General features: G+C 38.8%; 1 protein-coding gene across 41 annotated transcripts in view; it reads left to right on the top strand.

Annotated features, from left to right (window-relative positions):
- DYM (dymeclin) overlaps positions 1-15,988 on the top strand; it is a 411,306-nt gene that overhangs the window by 346,265 nt on the left and 49,053 nt on the right. For 25 of the 41 annotated variants that reach the window (XM_055102685.2, XM_055102681.2, XM_055102680.2 and 22 more), the window contains 2 exons: positions 11,472-11,585; positions 15,656-15,750. In XM_055102685.2, coding sequence (XP_054958660.1) covers positions 11,472-11,585; positions 15,656-15,750 — 209 coding nt within the window. The remainder of the gene's footprint in view (positions 1-11,471; positions 11,586-15,655; positions 15,751-15,988) is intronic. The other 16 variants (XM_034943670.3, XM_034943660.3, XM_024926369.4 and 13 more) reach the window with 1 other exon arrangement.

The following is a 15,988-nucleotide window of genomic DNA, read 5'->3' as shown; positions in this document are numbered from 1 at the left end:
CAAAGTAGACTTCAACACAGGGAGCATTACCAGGGATAAAGAGGGACTCCATGTAATGATAAAGAAGTCAATTCACCAAGGAGACATAACAACCATAAATGTGTATACAACAGAGCTTCGAAATGCATGAAATAAAAACTGATAGAATGGCAAGGAGACACAAACAAACCCATAATTGGAGAAGTCAACACTTCTTTCTCAGTAATTGATACAGCAAATAAACAGAAAATTTGTGATGATACAGAAGACCCAAACAATACTAAACACCAACTTGATGAGTTCACATTTATAGAACATACCACCCAACAACATCAGTGCACGTGAACCGTTCTCTAAGAGAGACCATGTATGGGGCTGTAAAACAAACCTCAGCAAATTTAAATGAGATGAGATCACCTAGAGTATATTCTTTGACCATAGTGAAATTAAACTATTGAATAGAAATCAGTAAGAAGAGCCAAGATGGCCGAATAGGAACAGCTCCAGTCTACAGCTCCCAGTGTGAGCGATGCAGAAGACGGGTGATTTCTGCATTTCCAACTGAGATACCGGGTTCATCTCACTGGGGAGTGCCGGAAAGTGGGTGCAGGACAGTAGGTGTAGCGCACTGCACGTGAGCCGAAGCAGGGCGAGGCATTGCCTCACCTGGGAAGCACAAGGGGTCAGTGAATTCCCTTTCCTAGTCAAAGAAAGGGGTGACAGACGGCACCTGGAAAATCGGGTCACTCCCACCCTAATACTGTGCTTTTCCAACGGTCTTAGCAAATGGCACACCAGGAGATTATATCCCATGCCTGGCTCAGAGGGTCCTACACCCACGGAGCCTCGCTCATTGCTAGCACAGCAGTCTGAGATCAAACTGCAAGGTGGCAGTGAGGCTGGGGGAGGGGCATCCGCCATTGCCGAGGCTTGAGTAGGTAAACAAAGTGGCCAGGAAGCTCGAACTGGGTGGAGCCCACCACAGCTCAAGGAGGCCTGCCTGCCTCTGTAGACTCCACGTCTTGGGGCAGGGCATTGCCAAACAAAAGGCAGCAGAATCCTCTGCAGACTTAAATGTCCCTGTCTGACAGCTTTGAAGAGAGTAGTGGTTCTCCCAGCACGCAGCTGGAGATCTGAGAATGGACAGACTGCCTTCTCAAGTGGGTCCCTGACCCCTGAGTAGCCTAACTGGGAGGCACCCCCCAGTAGGGGCAGACTGACACCTCACACGGCTGGGTACTCCTCTCAGACAAAACTTCTAGAGGAACAATCAGGCAGCAACATTTGCTGCTCACCAATATCCGCTGTTCTGTAGCCTCCGCTGCTGATACCCAGGCAAACAGGGTCTGGAGTGGACCTCCAGCAAACTCCAACAGACCTGCAGCTGAGGGTCCTGACTGTTAGAAGGAAAACTAACAAACAGAAAGGACATCCACACCAAAACCCCATCTGTACATGACCATCATCAAAGACCAAAGGTAGATAAAATCACAAAATTGGGAAAAAACAGAGCAGAAAACCTGGAAACTCTAAAAATCAGAGTGCCTCTCCTCCTCCAAAGGAACGCAGCTCCTCACCAGCAACGGAACAAAGCTGGACGGAGAATGACTTTGAAGAGTTGAGAGAAGAAGGCTTCAGATGATCAAATTACTCCGAGCTAAAGGAGGAAGTTCAAACCCATGGCAATGAAGTTAAAAACCTTGAAAAAAAATTAGACGAAAGGCTAACTAGAATAACCAATGCACAGAAGTCCTTAAAGGACCTAATGGAGCTGAAAACCAAGGCACGAGCACTACGTGACGAATGCACAAGCCTCAGTAGCCGATTCGATCAACTGGAAGAAAGAGTATCAGTGATGGAAGATCAAATGAATGAAATGAAGCGAGAAGAGAAGTTTAGAGAAAAAAGAATAAAAAGAAACGAACAAAGCCTCCAAGAAATATGGGACTTTGTGAAAAGACCAAATCTACGTCTGATTGGTGTACCTGAAAGTGACGGGGAGAATGGAACCAAGTTGGAAAACATTCTGCAGGATATTATCCAGGAGAACTTCCCCAATCTAGCAAGGCAGGCCAACATTCAAATTCAGGAAATACAGAGAACGCCACAAAGATACTCATCAAGAACAGCAACTCCAAGACACGTAATTGTCAGATTCACTAAAGTTGCAATGAAGGAAAAAATGTTAAGGGCAGCCAGAGAGAAAGGTCGGGTTACCCACAAAGGGAAGCCCATCAGACTAACAGCTGATCTCTCGGCAGAAACTCTCCAAGCCAGAAGAGAGTGGGGGACAATAGTCAACATTCTTAAAGAAAATAATTTTCAACCCAGAATTTCATATCCAGACAAACTAAGCTTCATAAGTGAAGGAGAAATAAAATCCTTTACAGACAAGCAAATGCTGAGAGATTTTCTCACCCCCAGGCCTGCCCTAAAAGAGCTCCTGAAGGAAGCACTAAACATAGAAAGGAACAAACGGTACCAGCCACTGCAAAACCTTGCCAAATTGTAAAGACCGTCAAGGCTGGGAAGAAACTGCATCAACTAACAAGCAAAATAACCAGCTAACATCATAATGACAGGATCAAATTCACACATAGCAATATTAACCTTAAATGTAAATGGGCTAAATGCTCCAATTAAAAGACACAGACGGGCAAATTGGATAAACGGTCAAGACCCATCAGTGTGCTGTATTCAGGAAACCCATCTCACGTGCAGAGACACAAATAGGCTCAAAATAAAGGGATGGAGGAAGATCTACCAAGCAAATGGAAAACAAAAGGCAGGGGTTGCAATCCTAGTCTCTGATAAAACAGACTTTAAACCAACAGAGGTCAAAAGAGAGAAAGAAGGCCATTACATAATGGTAAAGGGTTCAATTCAACAAGAAGAGCTAACTATCCTAAATATATATGCACCCAATACAGGAGCACCCAGATTCATAAAGCAAGTCCTTAGAGACCTACAAAGAGACTTAGACTCCCACACAATAATAATGGGAGACTCTAACACCCCACTGTCAACATTAGACAGATCAACGAGACAGAAAGTTAACAAGGATATCCAGGAATTGAGCTCAGCTCTTAACCAAGCAGACCTAATAGACATCTACAGAACTCTCCACCCAAAATCAGCAGAATATACATTCTTCTCAGCACCACACCACACTTATTCCAAAATTGACCACATAGTTGGAAGTAAAGCTCTCCTCAGCAAATGTAAAAGAACAGAAATTCTAACAAACTGTCTCTCAGACCACAGTGCAGTCAAACTAGAACTCAGGATTAAGAAACTCACTCAAAACCGCTCAACTACATGGAAACTGAACAACCTGCTCCTGAATGACTACTGGATACATAACGAAATGAAGGCAGAAATAAAGATGTTCTTTGAAACCAAAGAGAACAAAGACACAACATACCAGAATCTCTGGGACACCTTCAAAGCAGTGTGTAGAGGGAAATTTATAGCACTAAATGCCCACAAGAGAAAGCAGGACAGATCTAAAATTGACACCCTAACATCACAATTAAAAGAACTAGGGAAGCAAGAGCAAACACATTCAAAAGCTAGAGAAGGCAAGAAATAACTAAGATCAGAGCAGAATTGAAGGAGATAGAGACACAAAAAACCCTTCAAAAAATCAATGAATCCAGGAGCTGGTTTTTTGAAAAGATCAACAAAATTGATAGACTGCTAGCAAGACTAATAAAGAAGAAAAGAGAGAAGAATCAAATAGACGCAATAAAAAATGATAAAGGGGATATTACCACTGATCCCACAGAAATACAAACTGCCATCAGAGAATGCTATAAGCACCTCTACGCAAATAAACTAGAAAATCTAGAAGAAATGGATAAATTCCTGGACACACACCCTCCCAAGACTAAACCAGGAAGAAGTTGAATCTCTGAATAGACCAATAACAGGCTCTGAAATTGAGGCAATAATTAATAGCTTACCAACCAAAAAAAGTCCAGGACCAGATGGATTCACAGCTGAATTCTACCAGAGGTACAAAAAGGAGCTGGTACTATTCCTTCAGAAACTATTCCAATCAATAGAAAAAGAGGGAATCCTCCCTAACTCATTTTATGAGGCCAGCATCATCCTGATACCAAAGCCTGGCGGAGACACAACAAAAAAAGAGAATTTTAGACCAATATCCCTGATGAACATTGATGCAAAAATCCTAATAAAATACTGGCAAACCAAATCCAGCAGCACATCAAAAAGCTTATCCACCATGATCAAGTGGGCTTCATCCCTAGGATGCAAGGCTGGTTCAACATACCAAATCAATAAACATAATCCAGCATATAAACAGAACCAATGACAAAAACCATATGATTATCTCAATAGATGCAGAAAAAGCCTTTGACAAAATTCAACAACACTTCATGCTAAAAACTCAATAAATTCAGTATTGATGGGACGTATCTCAAAATAATAAGAACTATCTATGAAAGACCCACAGCCAGTATCATACTGAATGGGCAAAAACTGGAAGCATTCCCTTTGAAAACTGGCACAGGACAGGGATGCCTTCTCTCACCACTCCTATTCAACGTAGTATTGGAAGTTCTGGCCAGGGCAATCAGGCAGGGGAAGGAAATAAAGGATATTCAATTAGGAAAAGAGGAAGTCAAATTGTCCCTTTTTGCAGATGACATGATTGTATATCTAGAAAGCCCCATCGTCTCAGCCCAAAATCTCCTCAAGCTGATAAGCAACTTCAGCAAAGTCTGAGGATACAAAATCAATGTGCAAAAATCACAAGCATTCTTATACACCAATAACAGACAAACAGAGAGCCAAATCATGAGTGAACTCTCATTCACAATTGCTTCAAAGAGAATAAAATACCTAGGAATCCAACTTACAAGGGATGTGAAGGATCTCTTCAAGGAGAACTACAAACCACTGCTTAATGAAATAAAAGAGGATACAAACAAATGGAAGAACATTCCATGCTCCTGGGTAGGAAGAATCAATATCATGAAAATGGCCATACTGCCCAAAGTAATTTATAGATTCAATGCCATCCCCATCAAGCTACCAATGACATTCTTCACAGAATTGGAAAAAACTACTTTAAAGTTCATATGGAACCAAAAAAGAGCCCGCATTGCCAAGTCAATCCTAAGCCAAAAGAACAAAGCTGGAGGCATCACGCTACCTGACTTCAAACTATACTACAAGGCTACAGTAACCAAAACAGCATGGTACTGGTACCAAAACAGAGACATAGACCAATGGAACAGAACAGAGCCCTCAGAAATAATGCCGCATATCTACAACCATCTGGTCTTTGACAAACCTGACAAAAACAAGAAATGGGGAAAGGATTCCCTATTTAATAAATGGTGCTGGGAAACTGGCTAGCCATATGTAGAAAGCTGAAACTGGATCCCTTCCTTACACCTTATACAAAAATTAATTCAAGATGGATTAAAGACTTAGATGTTAGACCTAAAACCATAAAAACCCTAGAAGAAAACCTAGGCAATACCATTCAGGACATAGACATGGGCAAGGACTTCATGTCTAAAACACCAAAAGCAATGGCAACAAAAGCTAAAATTGACAAATGGGATCTAATTAAACTAAAGAGCTTCTGCACAGCGAAAGAAACTACCATCAGAGTGAACAGGCAACCTACAGAATGGGAGAAAATTTTTGCCATCTACCCATCTGACAAGGGGCTAATATCCAGAATCTACAATGAACTCAAACAAATTTACAAGAAAAAAAAAACCCCATCAAAAAGTGAGTGAAGGATATGAACAGACACTTCTCAAAAGAAGACATTTATGCAGCCAAAAGACACATGAAAAAATGCTCATCATCACTGGCCATCAGAGAAATGCAAATCAAAACCACAATGAGATACCATCTCACACCAGTTAGAATGGCAATCATTAAAAAGTCAGGAAACAACCCGTGCTGGAGAGGATGTGGAGAAATAGGAACACTCTTACACTGTTGGTGGGACTATAAACTAGTTCAACCATTGTGGAAGTCAGTGTGGCGATTCCTCAAGGATCTAGAACTAGAAATACCATTTGACCCAGCAATCCCATTACTGGATATATACCCAAAAGATTATAAATCATGCTGCTATAAAGACACATGCACACGTATGTTTATTGCAGCACTATTCACAATAGCAAAGACTTGGAACCAAGCCAAATGTCCAACAATGATAGACTGGATTAAGAAAATGTGGCACATATACACCATGGAATACTATGCAGCCATAAAAAATGATGAGTTCATGTCCTTTGTAGGGACATGGATGAAGCTGGAAACCATCATTCTCAGCAAACTATCGCAAGGATAAAAAACCAAACACCGCAAGTTCTCACTCAGGTGGGAATTGAACAATGAGAACACATGGACACAGGAAGGGGAACGTCACGCACTGGGGCCTGTTGTGGGGTTGGGGGAGAGGGGACGGATAGCATTTGGAGATATACCTAATGTTAAATGACGAGTTAGTGGGTGCAGCACACAAACATGGCACATGTATACATATGTAACTAACCTGCACATTGTGCACGTGTACCCTAAAACTTAAAGTATTAAAAAAAAGAAATAAGATATCTGGAAAATCTCCAAATACTTGGAAATTGAACAATACACCCATGTGTCAAAAAGAAGTTTACAAGGGAAATAGAACAAATTTAAAGTGAACATAAATGAAACTGTAACATGTCAAAATTTGTGGGACCCAGCAAAAGCCCAGAGAGAAATTTACAGCCTTAAATAAGTTAATGTCTGCACAGTGCAAAGTGCTTTGCACATGGTAAGTGCTCACAGAGCGTTAGCTCTTACTGTTATTAGGTGTATATCAGTACCCTCATTTACAAAATGACAAAGTTGCCGCATTATGATTATTGGTTCCTATGCAGTAGATGCTGCAACTTTGTCACTTTGAAGATATTATAAGAAGAGGTGGGATTTAAACCCAAGCCGTCCGACACCAGGTAAGTTCTCTAAACCACTGCATCATGCTACATCTAGATGTTGAGTGTTTTACAAGTCACATTGCTAGTATCAGAGGCAGGACTCAAATCTAAGCCTTCTTTGAGTAGTTCATTATCCACTTTACCATGATGTCTATTCTAATTATACAGGTTTGATCTGTCTTATCTCACAAATTACACTGTGTCTTTCTTCAAGAGAGAAAATGGTATCATCTATTTATTTCCCTGGTAAATCCTCGGGAGAGCTTCTTTGCTGAATGGATTGTCAATATATGTATTGATTAGAATACAGTAACTTGAGGGGAAACTCAAACAAGTCAATGAGGAAATATATATGTATTTTACATGTTTATCATTGTCTTAAAAAATAAAAATAAAATAAAATAAAACTTAGCTGTCTTCTTCTACCTCTTAGGAGAGTGGCCATTTTTAGCAAGCAAGCATTTTGCCTGAGGAGCACATACTAGCTCCTTTTTATCCTCCTCTACTCCAGAAAAGCTTCTCATTTCTATTAATCTGTGATCTATTAATAATAATCATTCACTTGTTTCATGACAGGTGGTTAAATGTGATTTGACATTACTCAAAGTATACAACTGATTAATCAGTATATGACAGTGGGCAATCACTGTTCAAAGCTAATAGCATAATGGAATGTAATATGCTGTACTTGGATTTCATGAGTTACAGCCAAATATTGTAGGTAGAGGAGGGTTGTAAAACATGTGCTTTGGAAAAGTACCTTCCTTTGAAAGGTTGTCTTTGAATTACCCCAACAAAGCATTCATCCCCACTTTCACTAAAGGTTTTACTTGAATTTTTTCTGTTATTGGCTGTGTCTCATGCAGAGATTTTCAGAGGAATAAAAGTTCATCTATTTTAACAGTTTTAATGGTTGCTATACAAATGGATAAAAGCCACACATCTGTTGTAGTCATCATCACTAAAAGTACTATTATATGCAAAATTATAACCTGGGAGTAGGAAATAGAAGCTCTTATCTTTGAATGAATTGTTTCACGTTCTTTGCTGGTGTTGCAGTCAGACAACATCTGAAAGGTTTGGCTGAACAACTTACACCTTTCACTTAGATATCTCCTATTTGAAAAACTAAGCTAATGCTCCATTTTGCTACACAGGAATTGCCGGAGACATGATAAAGTAAGAAGAAATACCTGAGCTGGAGTCCTACTCCTCCCACTTGCCTGGGTCACCCCAGTCTAGTTTGTCTCTGATCCTTTTTACAATTCTGTAGGACAGAGATTTTTATCAGCCTCATGGGATTGTCATGAGAATTAAATAAATAGTATATGTACAGCACACAGTCCATGATAAACATTCAGGATAGATTTGTTTCCTTCGGTTTTGATACATAAATTATACTTCCCTTCTGCAAGTGGTTGTTTTATCATTTTCTAAAATCATGTGAGTTTGAATGCAAAAACATGAGAATGTCAGCTTTAAAACATACAAATGAGAACCAGTTTGAAAAAGGAATTTAGTTGGAAACCCAGCCTCATGCCTCCTCTGCAGCTCTCCCAGTGGAAATGGAAATTCCTTGTGGCTTAGAGGAAAGCCAGTATAGGCCGCAGAGTCAACAAAGCAAAACTGTCATTGCATTACTTTGTTCTTGGTGGTGTGACACATAAGTACACTCCCTTTTGTTGGTTTGTCGTGTCTTTGAGTAGTAAGTGAATACTGTGAGTTCCCTTTAACTCTGATTATGTGCCTTTTGTTATCTCGATTAGTGATTATCAAAGCGGATGGCTGCACATGCCCCAGAGATTGCACTAACAGTTCATCCGTAGAAGCATGGAAAGAAAATATTAGAGCTGTTATTTATTCATCTAAAAATAAGGAGATTTAGTTTTACTAATAGTATTGGCCTTTACAACCTTCCAGGGTCTGTGTCAGCCTCAGTACTCCAGATATCCTGAGGGAGGAGATAGGAGTTCCTCAACTTGTAGGGCTTGGCATACATGCGCTCACCTGTTCATTCACGTAAAGCTTAGTGTAGTATATGTGTTCCTGGTTACAGTATCTAGATTTAGTTAAACCCTCACGAAATAGCGTGTTTCCCCACACACTGAAGGTGATAGAAAAATATAAGCACATATGACAAAAGATAATGGCAGAGCTGGCATCCCCATCCTCCTGGAACAAGTGCCACATTACAAGGGAAAAACAGTGATGAACCAGTCTAATCTCACAGAAAATGGATCCATAAAAGTTATCAGGAAGACTGTTGGGCACTATGGATTTAATATTCACTGTAATAAACGATGCATCTTACCGTGGATGAATACTGTGCTTGCTGATGGTCATGTGAAATTGCTGTGATTAGTAATCTGTAATTACCCAGATTATTTTCAATGACATTGTAATGAGTACAAAAAACATGTTTTGTATCATTGGTTTTTTTTAATCTAATTGATTTTATCTTTATCTCATTCTTTTAAATTTATTTTATGAACATTTTATAATATGTAAAACATCAGTGCTGTAGTATATTGCATGATTTATAAAGAACTAGAACATATATTGCAAGCACATCCTCATTTTTTTACTTGTAGATGTGTACAACTTGAAAAGTTTGGAAACCTCTGGTCTGGATTCTGACTGATCATCAAAATCACCTGGAGAGCCTGATGTATAATAGAAGGTCCCTGACTAGGCCCTGGGATCAGAATTTCACAAGGCTTCTCAGCTACTTCTGATGATCAGCCATGCTTGAGAACTACTGCTTGTCTATATGATCTACTGCTATAAACAAAACAAAAATCCAGTAGTGAAATATCAGCTTTCAGCACGTTAGAAAGAAGAAAAAAATTCAGTAAGCCTCAAGCATATGTAACATCTATCTACTTTTTAATTACCATTTTTTTATTTTTTAGAATGTGTTTTTAACAGATAAGCTCCTACTTTTTAAATATTTTTTGGTCAAAGAAGATAATATGCATAGGTGTTAGATTGACCCATATGAAATTTCTAACATTAAACCATTTTTTTACCAACAAAATTGGCATTTCATATGGTTAACCAATTCTTTTCTCAGAAAAACTATGCTCAGTTTACAACCTGTGAAGATATTTACACAAAAGGAAAGCATTTATTTTGTGTATTCATTGTTGCATATTTTTAAAATAGGATTTTAATCTATTACAATATGTTTTGCTATCTGTGTTGTGTCTTTCTTCAAATATTTATTCACTATATTATAAAAATCAATTTTTGGACCGCTGTGTCTAAACTCTGTGAACAAAATATTAATCCCAGAAACTCAAAAAGAACTTAAAATCCAACATGGGGAAGAACAAGGCCCACAGGCACGTACCGAAAAGCCCACTTGTGGACAAAATAAGCAGCTTGCAAAGTAGCTGGTGGTGCCAGCAAACTGCTTGAGATAAAGAAATGGTTTATTTGGAATCACAAGCAGTGTCACCAGCCATGAGCTGCCTTTGTTCTCACTCATTGCCACAGAATTGTGAGGCACATGCTTGTTAATGGCTGTGGCGCCAGCTAAGTCTCTTTACCTTCCAGAACAAATGCATTTAGTGGCATTTATGTAATATAGTGTACTTTCCACTAGAATGGATAAGACAAAAGTTATTGTACTCTTAAACAATTAGCATTTAGGAGAGTAATTCTGAAAGAAAATGCATAAAAACATTTGTGAAGGATTGTTTGTAACTTAATATATTTTACCTATAAAATAGAAGACATAAAAGGTAATGCTCAACTTTACAAAAACACAATAATTTTTTATATTTTTGCATGTCTGACTATAAACACCTAAATGTTATTCTCTTGAAGTTAAAAGGGATCTGCAGTCTTCTTGATTTATGAACATTGTGGTTTTAAAAATAATTTGCTGAAAAATGATGTTTTGTTTTCATTTTTTAGTGACAGATATTTAGGGACCGTGTATTTCCAGAATGCTACTGTGTTAATATCTTGCTGCATACTTTGGGCTGTGCTATAACATGAAGCAAAAGTAATTATAGGTTGCTATTTATTATCCCTGGTGATCATGATAAGGGAAATGTGGCTAAATTCATAGATAATCCCCAAAACATCATTTTAGCCATTAGTTTCAAATTCTTTCCTGTTAAGCCCTTTTGAGAGAGAGAGAGAGCGAGAGCTAATATTAAGCTTCAAAAGTGATAGGCTTTAGGGTTTAGCTTTCTCTCCCGACTTTCTGTTGGATACTGCTCTATAAATGAAATATAAATGCAAGGTCAGGCAGCACAAGAAAGAGTAGAATTCAGGAGGCTCCTTAATTCACAGAATGAATAATCAGCCCTGGATATTGAGGGGTTGCCTCTGATTTGGCTATCAAACCCAACGGAGAGCAAACTGCATTTAGGAGGGCTAGTGAATTAAAAGCCGGGTCACTGTAGGAATGGAATCATGATAGTTTGACTACCATGTGAGAAAGGCGGCTACTAAAAATACATTTCATACCTCTTCTTGTTTAAAAAATAACACTTTACATTACAGGTGATCTCCTTCTTTAGCTCAAGGTTGCTGCAAGCTGGAGCTGAGCTGTCAGTAGAACGGGTCCTGGAAATCATTAAGCAAGGCGTCGTTGCGCTGCCCAAAGACAGACTGAAGGTAAGAAGGCTAAAGAAATGTCCACTTGACACTGCCATGTCCCTTGATGTAAATGTTAGTGTCTTAGCAGACCCTACCCAGAATCATGCTGCTTATCCAGTACATAGACTAGAAGGGCTCCTCAGAACTGTGACAAAGGTTTCTGACAGCTTTTCAAAAGAAGCATTAATACTTTCATGCCACTGCATATCCTACAAGTACTGTTAATAAAAGGACACCTTATTTTTTTTAACCCAGTGAAACAAATTCGGCCTTAAGAGTATCATCAAGAGTTAATGGGAAGGTGGTGATGAAGATGATCACAACAGTAGCTAATATTTCCATAGTGTGACTCAGTGCCACACAGGTTCTAAATGTGTTACATCAAGCTCATTCAGTCCCTACCACAGCCCTTTGCGGTGGGTAGTGGTATCATCCTAATTTTTCAGATGAGGAAACTGATGTACAGTGAGGTTAAGAAACTTAGCCAAACCCATGCAACTGGAAAATGATGGAGCCTGCAGATTGAAACCCAGGAAGTCTGTCTCCAGTGCCCACATTCATAATTGCTGCACTGTTTACTGTGTGCCTGGGATGTAATAGTGGAAAGAGATGCACTTCGTGGAGAAGGTGGGGGAAGTGCTGTATTTGAAGAAGGCATTTACATCTGTTTGATAGATGTATTCCTGAAGCAGTCTCACAATATAAAACTCACACTTCAAGACTAATTATCCCATAAGAAACAGATGTAAAGAAGATCCTTTGGGGAATGCATGAATGTACAGCATTGCAGCTTACTTTTACTTTACTGTTCTTTTTAGTTTTTTCTTCATTAGCTCTAATTTTTTAGAGTGCTTTCACCTAAATTACCAACACAGGAGGTCATAGTGGATATTTGGCCTTCATAGTGTTTTGTCACAGTTCACGTCTGTTCCAGTGTTGTTACTGTTTTTGGGGGCTGTGTTTTTCAGCACTATCGCTAGAACCACTGCTTAATAAATGCTTGAGAGATATTGTTGTAGGATATAAAAATATTTTCAATTATAATAACAGAGTTTGTAAAATAACAGCACATTAGTCATCATAATCACTTACTGAAGTTCCACTGTACATAAACAACAGGGAGATTCACACGGTACTGAGCAAAGATGGCAAATGTTCTGTTTATCAGCCAAAGTGGCACCACCATGTGGTAATAGCATAAAAACAGGTTACAGTTCACTGGGCCCTCCAGCTTGGATGTGTTCCTATTCCAGATAATTTTTTTAAATATAGAGAATTCATATTGTTTCCATTTTTACATAAAGTAAGACCTTGGTTTGTTGGTTGGTTTGGGGGTATTTTTGTGGGATTTTTTTTGAACTATTTCAAATTTATGTAAACTATACCATGTGAACCAGTACAAAAAAATCTATGAAGATTAAATTGGCTACTCCCAGGAAGTGATGGATCTTGGTGTGTAAGCTCAGTCAAGAACAAAGTAGAAATATCGAGGCTGCCAAAAAAGGACACTGCAATGGAGTGTGGGGAAGGTTAATCTTGTAGTTCACTGTAATACTTACCTTAAAGCAAAATGAATTACAGTGTGCAGGCTAAGTGCTGGAATGTTAATATTTGTTCATTTATTATACTATATTCAAAAATAAAATGTCATTTATATTTGAGACAGTGACATATAAACAAAAATGTAATGCTTTTCGTTTTTCAGAATTATGGCTAAATAGAGAAAATAATTGATCTATGGTGGGTCCCAGGCAAGTTGACTCTGATTTAGAGCAAGATCCTATTGAGGCCAAGGTCATGGGTAAATTTCTTAAGAGGGCCAGTTAATTTGGTTCTGGAACATAGCAAGAAGTTGTACTCCTGACCTCAGCTTGCCAACTCACTTCATGGTTGCAAAAGGATAGAGGATGGATGATTCCGTTTAAAAAAAAAACAAAAAACAAAAAAAAACACTATCACCAGTACTAGAAAAGATTACATTTACTAAAATTACATTTACCCACAGATGGTGAGTCATCCTAGTTGGTTTAAATGATAGCATATTATTACCACAGATGTTACTAGAAATAAAAGGCTGTTTATCCTTACAATCAAGCCTTATCTCAATTATTTTAATCATCTTTTTGGATTGAGTGTTTATAATAAAATGAGTCACTTAAAATCTCTAGAGTTTAATTCACAGAATACCACAGTATCTAAAGTTGATTCAAAATTCAAGCTGTGTTGAATAATGTTTACATTATACTACATGACAGCACATTATAGTCTTTGGAGTAGTTTACTAATATATACTGATAAAATAATTGTCGGGTGTGTAATAATTGTTTCATACATGATATTGATGTAAAAGAGTTGGTTTCAAACTGGAAATGCTGTCTTAATAAGCCCTCTATGAAAATTTGGAATAATATATACTAATTGATTTGTTGTTTCTTAAAATATATAAATTAAACACTTAGAAACTCAGAATTCTTTACAACTACCTTCTGGGTTGTTAAGAGGATCACAGCGCCCCTTACTCATGAAAAATTCACCAGCTAATGTCAGCTGAAGCCGATGAGCCAAAAGTTTTAGAACTTTCCCTTGCATTGTAGAATTGAAGCCAACTTTGTAGAAGTAGTATTCTTCCAATTTTGGGCAAGTAAACAGTAAGATCTGGAAGCCCATGGAAGAGTAATTGACTTCCAACCAAATAAAATATTTTTCAATCAAATATTATTTGACATCGCCTTCTAAAATATTTGTGTAATATCCTATGTGGGAATGCATACTCTTTGGATAAATCTGTCTATATAGTTAAACAACTTGGCTGTTCAGAGTAAATAGTATTAATATCATTCTAAACATTCTCTTCTTACTGGTATTCTGTGAAGTCTGGGAAAGGCAATACCAGGTAATTATTTTTTCCGGAGCCTCCTGCTTAAACAGAGACCTAAAGAACAGGCTCTGAAATCCTGAGTCACTTATTTCTCCTTTAGGATTTGGAAGGAAATAAATAAAGTTAGTATGTCCTCTGGGAGCCGACTTAGAAGCCGCAGCTCAAAGCTCTCACTGTCTGTATCCACAACAGGGCATGTTCCTGGCTCGCATTTAGCTTACTGTGGAGCAATTTGAATGTCATGGTGATGGGTCAGAATTCATCCAGATCCGTGCGTGTTCTCATACCACTACCACCTCAGATTTTATTATGTTGGGCTCTCAAGTCCCCTCTTTTCTTCAGTTTAGTGAATTATCTATGTCATTTGAGGATTAAGAATTTTACTGTATTTAGTGTTTGAAAACTAGGTAGTGCTTTTCAAGGGGAATTAACCAGAAGATAACTTACCTTTTAGTGTAAATAAGAAAGTATGGAATAATATGTTATTGACATTAATCAAACTTTTCATTTACTCAAGACACTTGATAAGTCATAGGAATTAAAAGTAATTACCAGTTTCACACTAAATGATTTTTAAAGCCTTTATTTTATATCCACTTTTTAGAATACTTTCATGGTTGTTTTTAGTTGCATAAAGAAAAATATAAAAAATCATATTAACTGACTTGCTTAAAACCTTTCCCCTTGCTCCTATTCAGGGGTCTCTTCCCTATCTCACCCTAAGCATCTTTCGTTTCTTTGTCAGTTCTCTATCCCCAGAGCAGATTCCTGAGTGCTGTACTGGGAGGGCACCTTGGGGTCCCACAGGAACAACCCCCGTGTGTCCACAGTCACTCTCTTCTGCCTCCCCACACATCCACACTCCTCGTGTATCTCCACCTGTGGAAATATGAATAACCAGCATCCTCCCTCTAACACAAAAGTACTGTTAGATCCCAAACCCTAGAAATTCTCATTTCTCAAGTCATTCCTTTCCCTCCACGTTGCCACCCTCCCATGTGGCTGCTCCACATTTCCCCCACAGTCTATTGCTATAAACTCCTAATTGGGGTCTCCACTTCCACATCCTTCTTCCTCCCCAGGTGTCCTTAGCCCTGTTGCCGCCCTTACACCCTGCTCTGATCCAGCACACAAGGCACTTCATGGCCTAGCTCCTGACTTAAGTTGTGTTCTTTTTCCTCCTATGGATCCTGTGCTCCGACGCTGTCAGCCGCTGGCCGATCGTCAGGTGGACAGAGTCCTTGCATGCCAGGCCTTTGTGCATGCAGCTTCTGGGTTCTCACAGTTTCATGGCTTGTCTGTCAGGTGAGCCAATCATGCTCCCCGCTTTCTATGAAGCCCACTCTGATTCACCCACACACACTCGGTGGTTTTCTCCACATTCCTATGGCACACGTATGTCCCTCCATTATAGCAAAACCATCCCCCAGCACACCCATCTCATTCAATACATATTCGTGAGGTAAATTAACTTCTCCACCCTGCCTCTGGATTCCTATTTCTCTCCTTCTTCTCAGCCAAAATCTTGATTTCTCCTTTGGTC

This window comes from Pan paniscus, chromosome 17 (genome assembly GCF_029289425.2).
Source record: "Pan paniscus chromosome 17, NHGRI_mPanPan1-v2.0_pri, whole genome shotgun sequence".
Classification (NCBI taxonomy): domain Eukaryota; kingdom Metazoa; phylum Chordata; class Mammalia; order Primates; family Hominidae; genus Pan; species Pan paniscus.
This window is presented reverse-complemented; position numbering and strand designations above follow the sequence as displayed.